Raw genomic sequence first — 13,531 nt, 5'->3', positions numbered from 1 at the left:
GTGGTAGGTGGAGTGTGTGTGTGTGTGTGTGGTGTGGTGTGTGTGGTGTGTGGAGTACGTGTGTGTTTTGTGGGTGTGTGTGGTATGTGCGGTGTGTGTGGTATGTGGGGTATGTGTGTGTTTTGTGGGTGTGTGTGTGGTAGGTGGGGTGTGTGTGGTAGGTGCGGTGTGTGTGGTAGGTGGGGTGTGTGTGTGGTAGGTGGGGTATGTGTGTGTTTTGTGGGTGTGTGTGTGGTAGGTGGGGTATGTGTGTGGTGTGGTGGCAACAGCTCTGGCCTGCTGACCAGGGAGGAGGGAACAGAGAGCCCCTGGTGCTCCTCAGAGCAGCCTAGGACATCCTGGCGGGGTGGGGGGTCTCCCTTCACCCCTTAACAGTGACTGTTCCAGAAGAGCCCTGTGGGTCGTCTGATGAGGAGCTCCCCCAGCCCTGGGCCAGGAGACGAGGTCAGCACACTGGCACAGGAGCTGTGGGTGCAGGCATAGGAACCCCCAGCCCCACTCCATGCTGTATCCACACCGAGGGGCCCCACCCCCACCTCCGCAGGAGCTCCTAACACTTTAGTGCCCACGGCCCACATCATGGCCACATGCAGAGCCAGCCCAGGGAGGCACCAAGGAGCTATGGGGCTTGCAGGAACTACCCAGGTCTGGAACCAGGTGGAGCTGAGCCAGACCCTCTGCCCTCATGGAGCCAGGCTGGACTCCACAGCTGAGGCCAGAGCACAGCCTGGTCCTGGCCCTGTAGGGCCTCCAAGGCACGTCCACAGGTTTCAGGGAGCAGGAACAGGAGGAAAATACATTATTTTAAAACCAGGAGAATGCTGCCCATTGTTACTATACCTGCCAGGGATTGCATCCGATTCTCAGAGGCGTTAAAGCATGAATTCAAGTCTCCAGACAGATGCAATTTGGCTGTACATATGTTTGCCAAGCACATTTGACCTTGGAAAAAGTTTGATCAAGGAGCATCGCCCAAGATCAGTATGGCACAAAAACATACACTACTCTTGGCCCAAGGCTTTCCCGGTGGCTTAGCGATAAGGAACCCACCTGCAATGCAGGAGACACAGGAGACTTGGGTTCGATCCCTGGCTTGGGAAGACTCCCTGGAGGAGGGCATGGCCACCCACTCCAGTGTTCTTGCCTGGGAAATCCCATGGACAGAGGAGCCTGGGGGGCCACAGTCCACGGGTCCACAGAGTCGGACATAACTGAGCGACTAAGCACACACGCACCCTTGGCCTGGGGCTTGGGTTTTTTGTTTTCTCTTGCATCCATCATTTTAATATATTTTTTAAAAACTGTATACATTTACAGTAATGCTTACAATGTACAGTACATAACATTCAAAATGAACATATGAAATCTGTACAAAAACTGAAAAATGTAGAATGGCAAGGTAAAAATTGACATTGTCTCTTCACCCTGGTGCATCTCACTTTGGGGTCCCCACTGCTAGACAGGAGGCTTGCCTGGATCTGCTTGCCCAGATCTACTTGCCTCTGGGTTCCCAGTGTCTACTGGGTGCCTGCACACAGTAGGCACTTGGGGAACCTATGCTAAATGAATGGATGAGGGACTGGATGAATGATGAATGTAGCCCTGCCCACCTGTGGGACCTCAGCAGAAGCCCTCGCTGTGCCATGGGTCAGCTGTGCCCTGGACCGAGCTCCACTTGTGCCCTGTGTGTCTGTCTACAGTCTGCAGACTCCAGCAAGCAGCCCTCCACCTTGGCTGGCCAGTTCAAGCAGTCTCTGGACCAGCTGATGAAAATCCTGACCAATTGCCAGCCCTACTTCATCCGTTGCATCAAACCTAATGACTACAAGAAGCCACTGGTAATGAGGGGAGTCTGGGGACCTGCACAGGATGAGGGGAGGTATCTAAGGGAATGAGTCTGATGGCATCTGGAGTCATGTCATGCCCTTCACCAGTGCCTGGGCAGCTTTGAAGCTATCTGCCCCCATTTTACAGATGGGGACACTGAGGCAAGGCTGCCAGTCTAGACCATTTGAAAGTTGGTGACCTTCAAGCTTTGGCTCTCCCAGACCTCAAGTGTCTCCACACTGCCATTTGCTTGCCATTGGCCAAAGTGTGTTGCTTCTCTGAGCCTCAGTTTTCTCTTCCATAAATTCTGGATCTGCCAGCCTGCAGGGAGCAGCAAGGGTTGCCCATGACTCTGTGTGTGTGTGTGTGTGTGTGTGTGTGTGTGTGTGTGTGTGTGTGCGCGCGCGCGCGCGCGCGCGTGTGCCATATCTGCATAATTAAGCCACATTCCATAAGGCCAGCCACCAGTACTGTGATTTTAGAGGCTGACACCAACTACTGGTCACCGAGACCTGAGGCCATTAAACCCTTGAAAAGTGGCTCTATCTATTTAGGTGCTGGGTGGGAGCCTGCTGCCTACCCAGTCCCTGGGATTCCAGCTTGGGAATCCCACCCAGAGACTACAAATTTAAAGGCTTCCAGACATGGGAAGATGCCACCTGAAAGGAGAGAAAGTGATTTTTTTTAAAGTCTTATAAGAGAAAAAAAATTTCATTAAATAAAGTTCCTTTTTTGAAAGTATAAAATTATATGAATTTCAGGCGGGCCCAGGAAATCCAAAATGCATCTTCCTTAAATCACAATGCACAGATGTTAGATAGTAACTGTGCTCCCAAAGGCCCTCTGCCACAGGTGAGGGCCTGAGGGTCATGCTCAGGTCTTGTGGGTGCCCCTGGCTGAAACACCCCTGGGAGATGGCAGCTCCTGTGCAGGTATAGAGTAACCCAGGCTGAGGGGCCAGGCAGGCTCAAGGTTGGAACTCTGGCTCTGCCACTTAAGAATATGTCTCTGAGGCTCAGGCACCTCATCTTTAAATTGGAGCTAAGTACCCCATCCAAGTAGAGCTGTTGTAAAGATTAAAAGAGAAACAGCAGGTCCACCAGAAATACTGGACAAATGGAAGGAATGTCGTTGCCCAAAACTGCTGGGTGGTCCTTGGCCCCATGAGCAGTTGCCTCGGTGGCCCTCCATGTTTCCAAGTGGGTGACTGCCTCCTGGTAGGCTTGCCAGATCGGAGGGTATGCATCTAGTTCCAGACACTCCTGGTTCCAGGTGGAGGGGGCTTCTCTAGGGTGCCAGCCATGGCTGAGCCCCCATACCCTTGTGCAAAGCACTGTGACCAAACTCCTCTCCAAATAGCTATCTCTGGAGGATGCAGAGACTAAATTGATTACAGGATTTTCTGAGTCTAAGTAGGGAATGTACTTCTTCCTTCCACTAGAGCGGGAGGCATAATGGTGCCCCTGCCGGAAGGACCCCAGGGGCTGTGGTCACCCCAACACTGGCAAGGTCAGGAGGAAACCGTGTTCTTTGGGATCACTGTTTGGGGGCATTTAACAATATTTTAAATGTGGCATATGCAAAAAATTTTTCTATTCCTCATACTCTGCATATCCTGAAAATAAGGGAAATATTTGCTCTTTTATGGATGTCCCAGTTTGTATGTGATGGACTTTTATCTCCTTGGAAACACTTCCAGGACTTTCAGCGACTTCAAACATATATCGCTCTTCAGAATAGAATTTTCGTGAAACCAAGTGTTTGCTTCGTTCTCCTGCATTTGGGGACAGCGGCAGAGGTGGTGGCGGGTGGTTGGGAAGGGGGCAGCCCGTGCTATCAGCCCCTCGCCTCTGCACCCGCAGCTCTTCGACCGGGAGCTGTGCATCCAGCAGCTGCGCTACTCGGGGATGATGGAGACGGTGCACATCCGCAAGTCCGGCTTCCCCATCCGCTACTCATTCGAGGAGTTCTCACAGAGGTTCCGCGTCCTGCTGCCCAGTGCCGTGCGCACGGAGGTTTGTGTCCCCGCAGCCTGGCCGCAGGCCCCAAGACGCGGCGTGCGCATCCTGAAAACCCGGGCGCCTCTGGGCGCCCCCAACCTCCCAGTTCCAAGAGGGCTCAGGGCCCCTTCTTGGTGCCCAGGGGCCGAAGCTTTGAAATGACCCCTGTTCCTGCTTCCCTTCTCTGGAGGAGGTTAGCGGCTGAATATGTTGTTTCTAGGAGCAACCAAAGTTTAAAGCAAATACCCACTTTTAGGGCAGAATGTCACAGAGGTGATGTGTGGCCAGGGAGCAGGAAGTCTGTCCTATCCTTCCCCCAAACACTCAGCCATCCTGAAGTTTGGACTGCCCACGTCCAAGGGCCACACTGAGACCCCACGCCCTTGGAAGCACTGTGGTCTCGTAATCCTCTGGACGCCATCCTTGATCCAGGGTGCCGGGTGATTGTGCCCTGGCCCAGCAGCCCCTGACGGTGACCCCTGTGGGAGCAGAAAGACCCCGATCCCTAAGAAGCCCCTGAGGAGGGACCTCAGCCTCCTGCCTGATTCCACTGAGCCACTCCTGTTTCCTCCTGGCAGCTCCGGAACAAGTTTCGCCAAACGACCCTGTGCATCGCCGAAAGGTGGCTGGGGACAGATAAAGAATGGAAGATGGGAAAGACGAAGATCTTCCTGAAGGTGAGAGCCTGAAGCCTGTGTGGCTGGTCTGGTGCTCGTGGGTGCCTGCTCCATGCCTAGCCCCTGCCCTCAAGGAGCCCTGGTCGTAGAAAGCCATGCTAGGGGAAAGGGAGGCAGGGAGTCACCGAAAGGGCTCAGCCGAGCCTGCGAAAGCCCGGGCGGCTTCTTAGGAGAGGACGTGTAGAACAAGACGTAAGGAGACAAAGGAGCTGCCTCCAAGCTACCGAGCAAGAGCAAAAAGGACCTGAGGGATGTCTTCCACTGTTCCCCCTGGCCGCGCCTTCCCGCACCCCGGCCTCCCGCCCCCCGCCCCCCCCAACCCCCTCACCCCCGCCCGCCCGCGCGGAGCCGAGCCGTAGCGAAGTCTGCAGTCAGTCCTGGGGAAGCCCCGCCCTTGCCTCCCTGGGGAGGCGGAGCTTCAGGGAAGGCGGCAGTGTGGACCCTGCCCTTAGACAGCTCATCCTTGGCAGGGTCGGGCAAGCAGCACCACTTCCCACCTCCTGCCTCCCAGCTCCCTCTCCATCAACTTACAGGGAGGCCCAAGGTCACAGCTGAGGCAGCCTCTAGCCCCTGAGGCTGGCCTTCGGGCCCTGCAGGATTTTGAGTTGGGTCTAAGAGAGAGAGTGTCAGTGTTTCCTAGCCCCACACACCTTGGGTAGGTCAGCAGGGTGCAGAGGAGGAACAAGAGAAGATCAGGGCCAGAGTCAGGGCTCTGCCAGCCCACCTGGCACCACACCTTGTCGTCCCCACTGCCCCTCGCTGAGGTTTCCACTCTCTCCTCTTACCCCATGGAGCCTGCCCACCAATCCTTGTCTGTCCTCCCAGCCCCAGCTCTCCAGTGGGCCTATTGTCATCCATCATTAGTTAGGCTAGAGCTGGGACTGTGGGGCTTACAAAGGAAAGAAGCAGAGGGGCTTCAGACTCCACTGGGGCAGCTGACTCCACAGAGGGAAGAGGCCTGGGGAATCCAGGTGTGGTTTAGAGCAGGGGTCCCCAACCTCTGGAATCTAATGCTTGATGATCTGAGGTGGAGGTGATATAATAATAATAATAATAGAAATAAAGTGCACAATAAATGTAATGCACTTGAATCATCCCCAAACCACCCCTCACCCCTCAGTCCATGAAAAAATTGTCTTTTCCATGAAACCAGTCCCTGGTGCCAAAAAGGCTGGGAACTGCTGGTTTGGAGGGTAGGGCAGCAGGGGTTCATGGTAGGAGGTGAGGAGACTACCTGCCCCTCCGTTCCTCCTTCTCCCTGGCTGCTCCATAAGGCCACAGCCAGGAGTCTAGTCTATCCCTGTGTCCCCAGGACCCCCCACACACATACGAAGGGACCCAGTACTTACTTGCTGTGAGATTGATGAAGGCAGGAGGAGCCGCCAAGCCCGTGGCTTCTGCTCGTCACTTGCCAAAGGCCGGTGCTGCTCTCTGCTCTGCAAAGACAGTCCCTTCCTTCTGGACCTGGGATCCAGAGGGAGCATCAAGGGGGCCTGGGAGTGTCACCACTCAGGGATGAATACAGTCCATCACCTCACACTGTGAATTCTCTGCAAAGGCTGGGGAAACATGTTAATACTGAAACAAGCATGCGTCTGTATTACAGCTGAATGCGTGTTTCACATGACTTTTAGGAAATAAAATACAGCTTCGGGGACAGTTTTTGCCCCCCTCTTGGGTTCTCCGGAGCAGAAATGAAAATTTCCAGATTGAATTAACAAGAATAAAGAGCTAAAATGGGAAGTTCTTGGCTTGAGGGGCTGGGCTGCGGCTCTGGGCTCAGAGCCACATGTGGCAATTTAAGAGCAGGTCTTTCAACCCCTGCCCACTTCTCCCGGGAAGAGTCTGAGAGTTCCTGACTTCTGGAGACAGAGCCCTGGCTGCAGGTAGGGGCTTGGGAGTGAGGCAGGGCAGTTATGCGACGAGAACTCTTCTGTTCCAGGAAAACCAGGACACCCTGTTGGAGGTACAGAGAAGCCAGGCCCTGGACGAGGCTGCCATCAGAATCCAGAGAGTCCTGCGGGGCTACAAACACAGGTGCAGGCCCTGCCCCAAGCCCCTCCCCACCCGCAGATCCACACGCCCTGTCCCCTGGGCAGGCCTGTACCCCTTAAACCAGGGTCACGTGTTCCCTCTCTGGTCTCTCTCCGTGGGTGACTGAGGCAGAAGAGCTTTTGCAATGTGCTGGCCAGGGACACTGCCGTCTGTGCTGGCAGAGAATTGCTAATACACAATTTGAATGTTAGGGGTGAAGGGCAGAATCTACCCGTGTGGTCTCGACTGTGTTTTGACTCTACTTCAGTTATCTTAGAAAACATGTGCATTTGGGTTTATGAGGTGGTGGGTTTGGAGGGAAGAAAAGAACCATCTTTGACTCAGTTCCCTGGTCAGTAAATAGGTAACACGTGAATTTCAGCCCAGGTTCAGCAAATCAGCCATATTACTGCCTCCCTTACCCTCACCATGTCCAGTGAAAGTGAAAGTCGCTCAGTCGTGTCCCACTCTTTGCGACCCCATGGACTACACAGTCCATGCAATTCTCCAGGCCAGAATACTGGAGTGGGTAGCTGTTCCGTTCTTCAAGGGACCTTCCCAACCCAGGGATCAAACCCAGGTCTCCCACATTGCAGGCGGATTATTTACCAGCTGAGCCATGAGGAAAGCCCAAGAATACTGGAGTGGGCAGCCTATCCCCTCTCCAGGGGACCCTCACCATGTTCAGAGGACTCTGCAGACACCATGATGGTGTTCCCTGCTGTCCCACTGGCCTGTTACCAACCACAGGAAGGCCTGGAAACCCAGACGGTACAAAATAGGAGAAAGTGGCTGAGGGCACCTGTAAGAAGGGTCATGAGGCAGGGCAGTGTGGCTTGGAAGGCCATACAGGTGCAGGAGTCCCCAGTGGTCTCCAGTGACATTGTGGGGGATGGACTCGTTACTGCCCATCGAGGATGACTTCCTGCTCAGCCTTCTCTGACACAATACAGGTGAGGGTGGGAATCTAGGCTTTCCATTGGGCATTTTCTGGTGCAGCTGGGGGTGAGAACCACAGTTGTTTAAATGGTGTTTCACTGCAGTAGACTGGTTATCATCTCAAAGTTTTGTGTCTTGCTAAACTGTCCCTTTTCTGGTCTTTTTACTGGAGAGAGAAGGCTTTTTTTTGGGTTTTTTTCGGTCTGTCCCCGTTGTCATTTCTGGATTTTCTACTTCTTTAGCTCCTAGTCTGGGGTTCATGAGACAAAAAGAAGCTCAGAGAAGTTACCACTGTCTGAGATCCTTAGCTTGTCTTCCTTCTCATCCTCCATCTTTCAGGGTCTTCTTCATACTTGTTTTATGTATGATGTCTAAGGGTTTTTAGTTATAGTTAGCAGGAGCGGTAAGGAAAAGCATATTTACTCCATCTACCCAGAAGTGATCACTATTGATAATTGCAGTGTTATTGCTGTTCTGGCCAATGCAATTAGGCAAGAAATTTTTTTAAAAGATAGAAATAGAAATCAGGGTTTTCAACTTCAGTACTATTGGTATTTTTTTTTAATTTATCTACTTGTTTCTGGCTGTGCTGGATCTTCACTGCTACACACACTTTCCCTAGTTGTGGTGAGCAGGGGCTGCTCTCTGGGTGCAGTGTATGGGTTTCTCATCGCACTGCCTTCTCTTGTGGAACATGGGCTCTAGGGTGCGTGAGCTTCAGTAGTGGTGGTTTGCCGGCTCCAGAGCGCAGCCTCAGTAGTTGTGGCGCATGGGCATAGTTGCCCCTCAGCATGTGGAATCTTCCCAGACTAGGGATTGGATTGATGTCCCCTGCATTGCAAGGTGGATTCTTAACCACTGGAACCCCCGGGAAGTCCCACTATTGACATTTTGCTCAGATAACTTTTCATTAGAGAAGGCTATCCTGGGCATTGTGGGATGTTTAGCAACATCTAAACTCTACTTACTAAGATGCCAGTAGCATCCTCCTCTACAACGCCCCAGTCATGGCAACCAAAAATGTGTCTAGACATTGCCAAATGTGCCTGGGGGGCAGAATCACCCCCAGCTGAGGACCACTGGTACGTTAGAAAAGAGACAAAATTTTCTTTAGACTATTCGGTTGTTTACTTTGGCCTAATATTAGAATCATCATGTAAGTGTGTGTGTACACGCATTAAAAATATATGTGCAGACATACATTCTTTGCCCATTAACAAAGATTCTGACTTAATTGGACTGGGCAGCACCCAGACATCAATAAATACTGAAGTTCTCCAGAGACTTTTTTCTTGGGTTTTTTTGTTTGTTTGTTTTTGTCTCCCAGTTTTATTAAGGTATAATTAACATACAATACCATATAAGTTTAAGGTGTACCACATAATAGGGAGGCCTGGAGCGCTGCAGTCCATGGGGTCGCAAAGAGTCAGACCTGAGTGAGCAACTGAACAACATAATGATCTGACTTATATCATGAAACGGTTACCACAGGGAGATTTCTGTTGTTTAGTCACTAAGTCACGTCCAACTCTTTCACAACCCCGTGGACTGCCAGGTTCCTCTGTCTATGGGATTTCCCAGGCAAGAATCCTGGAGTGGGTTGCCATTTCCTTCTCCAGGGGATCTTTCCAACCCAGAGACTGAACCCACATCTCCTGCATTGACAGGCAGGTTCTTTACCACTGGGCCACCAGAGTTATTATTATATCCATCTTCTCATATAGATACAAAAACAAAAGAACTTTTTTTCCTTTTGATGAGAACCCTTCTTGGATTTGCTCTAACAACTCTCATGAGTTCCTTAGAGCAGCGTCCACTCTGCTCGCCATGTGCATTTCATCCCCAGCACTTAGTTATAACTGGAAGTTTGCACATTTCGATCACATTCATCTAAATCCCCCTGCCCCTACTCCCCGAGGGTGGTTTTTAATATGATCGAAATCTACTGTTCTAAACCTAAGAAAATACCCTGAAAAATTATTAGAAGTGATGAGAAAACTCAGTTAAGTGTGGGAAGAAAGATACAACCATATGCACCTCTGACTCTCCAGAAGCCAGGTTTCAGATCATCCCTCCATTTTCAGCCCACTTCCCTCTCTGTTGGAGGAAGGCATGGCAACCCACTCCAGTATTCTTGCCTGGAGGAAACCATGGACAGAGGAGCCTGGCAGGCTCCAGTCCGTAGGGTGGCACAGAGTTGGACACGACTGAAGTGACTTAGCACTTGCCCTTCCTCCCTGTGGAGGGAGCAGTTAGATGGCACTTGCCAGGCTGCCAGCGCCTGGGTGCTGCCCTCTGGTTTGACCTGTCCCCAGAGAGGAGCTCTGGTACCAAGATTTCTGACCTGATTTCAGTAGATTCCTGGGCTAGTGGCCAGAGGACGGGGCAAGAAAGAAAAAGTTGGAAACTGGTTTTATACCTTCATAGATCTTTGGGGTTAATGAGGAAATTATTCCTCCTCATTCTAAAAACTGGACTGTCCTTGGGAATTCCCTGGCAGTGCAGGGGTTAGAGCTCCACACTGCCACTGCAGGGGGCACAGGTTTGATCCCTAGTCAGGGAACTAAGATCCCACGTGTTACTTAGCATGGCAAAAATAAATAAAAGATACAAGATAAATTTAATAAATAAATAACAGAAACTAGACTGTCCTCACTCACAGATTTATTTGTTGGCAGTAGAGTTTTTGTTCCTAACCTGTCTTTCAGCCTATAAAGTCTTCTGGAAAAGAAATACCATGTGTATTCATTTTTTACCTGAATTTTGTTTTCTCTCTTCCCTTCAAAATCCGTCCCCTCCCCATCCCCTGCACCCGAGGCTTTTAAAATGCCTGTGGTTGTTACCACTGACTTGGATTTCCCCTTCTAGGAAGGAGTTCCTAAGGCAGAGGCAGGCAGCTGTGACCCTCCAGGCCTGGTGGAGAGGCCACTACAGCCAGCGGAACTTCAAGCTGGTAAGAGAACTCATGTGGGAGGTGGAACCTGCAGGGGCAGGGGGCACCTGTCTGGTTAGAAACCAACATCGACATTTGTTTGTGAGTGTGAGACATTTGTTTACGACTGTGCGTGCTGGGGCAAGGAGCATTGCCAGTCACACACCTCAGCACCCCACGCTCTTCTTAGCGGTGTCAGGCCACATGTTTGCGGGCTTCAAGTGTTCTCCTGCAGGATCTGAGGCATCTCCGGAGCTAGAATGAGATGTCCTGCTCTGAAATGAGATGGTGGCTGGTTTTTTACCCCCCAGTTTGCAGGCAGCAATAGAAGTTAACGGATTGATTATTCTCTGTTTCAAGCATTTCTTCCAAATTTTTTCCTTGACCACAGGCACTGCTAATGAGTGTCTGGTAAGCAAACGAACCAGAGGCACCTTTAACACGCCTGCTGGGCCTCCTTGACTGCTTGCCTTGGTCATGGCCATGACTGTGGCTGGAACACGCAGATGGAAAGGCTACATGGGGCCTGTTGCTCTACGTGCATCGTTTTATTTATTATTAAACCGACACTGTATGTCATGGATCTGAGACATAAAGAAATTAAGTCACTTTCCCAAGAGCACGCAGTGCGTAAGCAGCAGAGCTGGAGCTGAGATGCAGGTCTGTGTGACTTGATGGTTGTAAAATGAAGCATGACCCCACACAGACAGCACGCACCGGGATTGGTCTTTGAAAAGCCAATAGAAGTCGGCCCAGAGGCTCAGAGACCTCTGTGGCCCAGAGTGTTTTTGCAGCATAGAAGTGGGTACTCATGGTTTATTATTTCCTCTTTATTTTCAAGCTCCTTGTGAGGGAGTTGCTTGATGGAGCAGGCCAAAGGCCTCCGCCAGGTCACAGCCCCACACGAGCTGACTGTACTTGGCTGCAGGTGTGAAAAGCAGGACCTCTGCCATCCTGCCACCCACATGACTTCCAGCCCAGGTCTCTGTCACTAGGCATCAGAAGGGAGAAGGCAATGGCAATCCACTTCAGTACTCTTGCCTGGAGAATCCCAGGGATGAGGCAGCCTGGTGGGCTGCAGTCCACAGGGTCGCTAAGAGTCGGACATGACTGAAGTGACTTAGCAGTAGCAGCAGCCATCAGAAGACCATTCTATCATTTATGCCATGTAAAAGTACTTCTTTAGAGCCAATATCATGCCAGGCTCTAACTGCTTTACAAGTATAAGTCACTTAATCTGCTTGTGCTCACAGGTGTGCAAAACTTTAGCACTAGCACTTTGCCAAAAAGCGTGTAACTGTAAAGCTAATTTGCGAGAACACCTTGCCTCTCGCTCTCTGTCCCCTCGGGAAGCCTTTTTCTGCTCTGTGCCCTGCCAGTCCCAGGCCCCTCTGAAGGTGTACACCCTTCTTGCCTCCACAGATCCTCCTGGGTTTTGAGCGTCTGCAGGCCATTGCCCGGAGTCATCTGCTGGCAAAGCAGTACCAGGCCCTGCGGCAGAGGATGGTCAAGCTGCAAGCCCTCTGCAGAGGCTACCTGGTGCGCCAGCAAGTCCAGGCAAAGAGGAGAGCTGTGGTGGTCATCCAGGCACATGCCAGGGGCATGGCTGCTCGACGGAACTTCCGGCAGCAGAAAGCCAATGTAGGTGGTCACTGCCCTCTCGGGCAGGTGGGGGTGGCTGGGCCCAGATGAGGGAGGGCAGGCAGAAGGAGTGGGCAGCAACAGAAGACCGTCATCAGACACCCCTGACCCCTCTGGGTCCAAAGTTACTAGTGTAGTGGGCACACCCAGATCATACCCTGGGCGCTGAGGGTGCAGCATGGGAGATGGATTATCTCCGTCTTATACCTGGAACCTGAACTCAAGTCCTTTGGTCCCCTTCCTTTAGCTTTGGGGATGATTTCTCAGCAGCACTGATCAGTCCCAGGAAGGCTCAGGAAACCAGGGTCAACTGAGCTATGGGAGGCCACAGTTCCATAGAGGAGGGTGGAGGTGCCTGGTTCCTGGGCGGGTCTGATAGCTTAGGGCAGACAAAAACCAAGAGTAGCCTTCAAGAGAGTCTGGGCAGGAGAGACGGGAGGCCAGGGGGCAAACAAATGTCACTGAGATGTGTATCCCTGCATTGTGAAATTTCACCCCTGGGTGGTCCCATTCCTTCCATCCAGAGAGGACCCAAGATTCAATCTCACTCCTCAGAACTCACTCATTGGCAATGGTGATAAAGAAGGGGGCTAGGGTGAAATTCTCTCCTGCTCCATAGATAATACAGGTCCCCTGAGCACAGGACCGGTGCAGTGGCCAGAGAGAGTGCTGAGCCTCAGACACATCAGCAGATGCTCCTACACCTACATGGCCCCGGATGAGCACCAAATCAGGCGGGCCAGGGCCCTCTCCCGGGGCAGCCTCTTTGCTTTTAGTGAAGGGACCATGTGGGCCTGAGTGGCTTTTGCAGCTAGGTTCTGTGGGGTTTAGTGTGGTCCCACGTGGGGACAAGCAAGCATCTCCCTTCTTTACATCTTCTCTGAAACAGGAAGCCCAGGCTGGTGGATCTCCAATCCCTCTAGCTATTGAAACCTAGGGTTTTAAAGGGATATTGATTTTGACAAATATGGCAGCAGAAGGTTTATTCAGCTTCGTGAGGGGCTTGCCGCAGCTGGGCTGGTGGCAACTGCGGCCCCACGGGGTGTCTGTGCAGGTGCCTCTGGTCATCCCAGCTGAAGAGCAGAAGAGCCCAAGCGCTGTACCCAAAAGGAAGCGTAAGTCCATCTACGACACCATCACCGACACAGAGATGGTGGAGCAGGTGTTTGGTTTCCTGCCTTCCCTGACTGGTGGGCAGGATGGCCCGGCCACACCGCACATTGAGGTAAGATGGGCCCTGCCAGCCCAGCGTCGGGTCCTGTGGGGTGCCTGCCCAGTCCCAGCCTTCAGCCAACCTCTAGGCTTTACTGAAAAGGCACGACCTGGCTCGGGGAGCGAGTTCTGTGGTCGTGGGCGAAGATGCAGAGAAAAGAGGAGCGAAGGTCTCTGTGGTCAGCCCCTTTTAAGTTAAGGAGGTGTCTTAGCTACAAGTCTTCCTAGAGCCTTTGCTGTGCAAATGTTCTTGGGCTTTCAACTGGGCA

At 52.1% G+C, this 13,531-nt stretch overlaps 1 protein-coding gene across 1 annotated transcript in view; it reads left to right on the top strand.

The window, feature by feature from the left end:
* The window catches only part of MYO7B (myosin VIIB), a 78,989-nt gene that overhangs the window by 38,532 nt on the left and 26,926 nt on the right, over window positions 1–13,531 (top strand). Inside the window, exons 15-21 of the mRNA XM_052663928.1 lie at window positions 1,701–1,838; window positions 3,690–3,842; window positions 4,406–4,504; window positions 6,447–6,541; window positions 10,346–10,430; window positions 11,832–12,050; window positions 13,105–13,275. Of these exons, the coding sequence (XP_052519888.1) occupies window positions 1,701–1,838; window positions 3,690–3,842; window positions 4,406–4,504; window positions 6,447–6,541; window positions 10,346–10,430; window positions 11,832–12,050; window positions 13,105–13,275 (960 nt within the window). The remainder of the gene's footprint in view (window positions 1–1,700; window positions 1,839–3,689; window positions 3,843–4,405; window positions 4,505–6,446; window positions 6,542–10,345; window positions 10,431–11,831; window positions 12,051–13,104; window positions 13,276–13,531) is intronic.

This window comes from Budorcas taxicolor, chromosome 2, assembly GCF_023091745.1.
Source record: "Budorcas taxicolor isolate Tak-1 chromosome 2, Takin1.1, whole genome shotgun sequence".
NCBI classification, from domain to species: domain Eukaryota; kingdom Metazoa; phylum Chordata; class Mammalia; order Artiodactyla; family Bovidae; genus Budorcas; species Budorcas taxicolor.
This window is presented reverse-complemented; position numbering and strand designations above follow the sequence as displayed.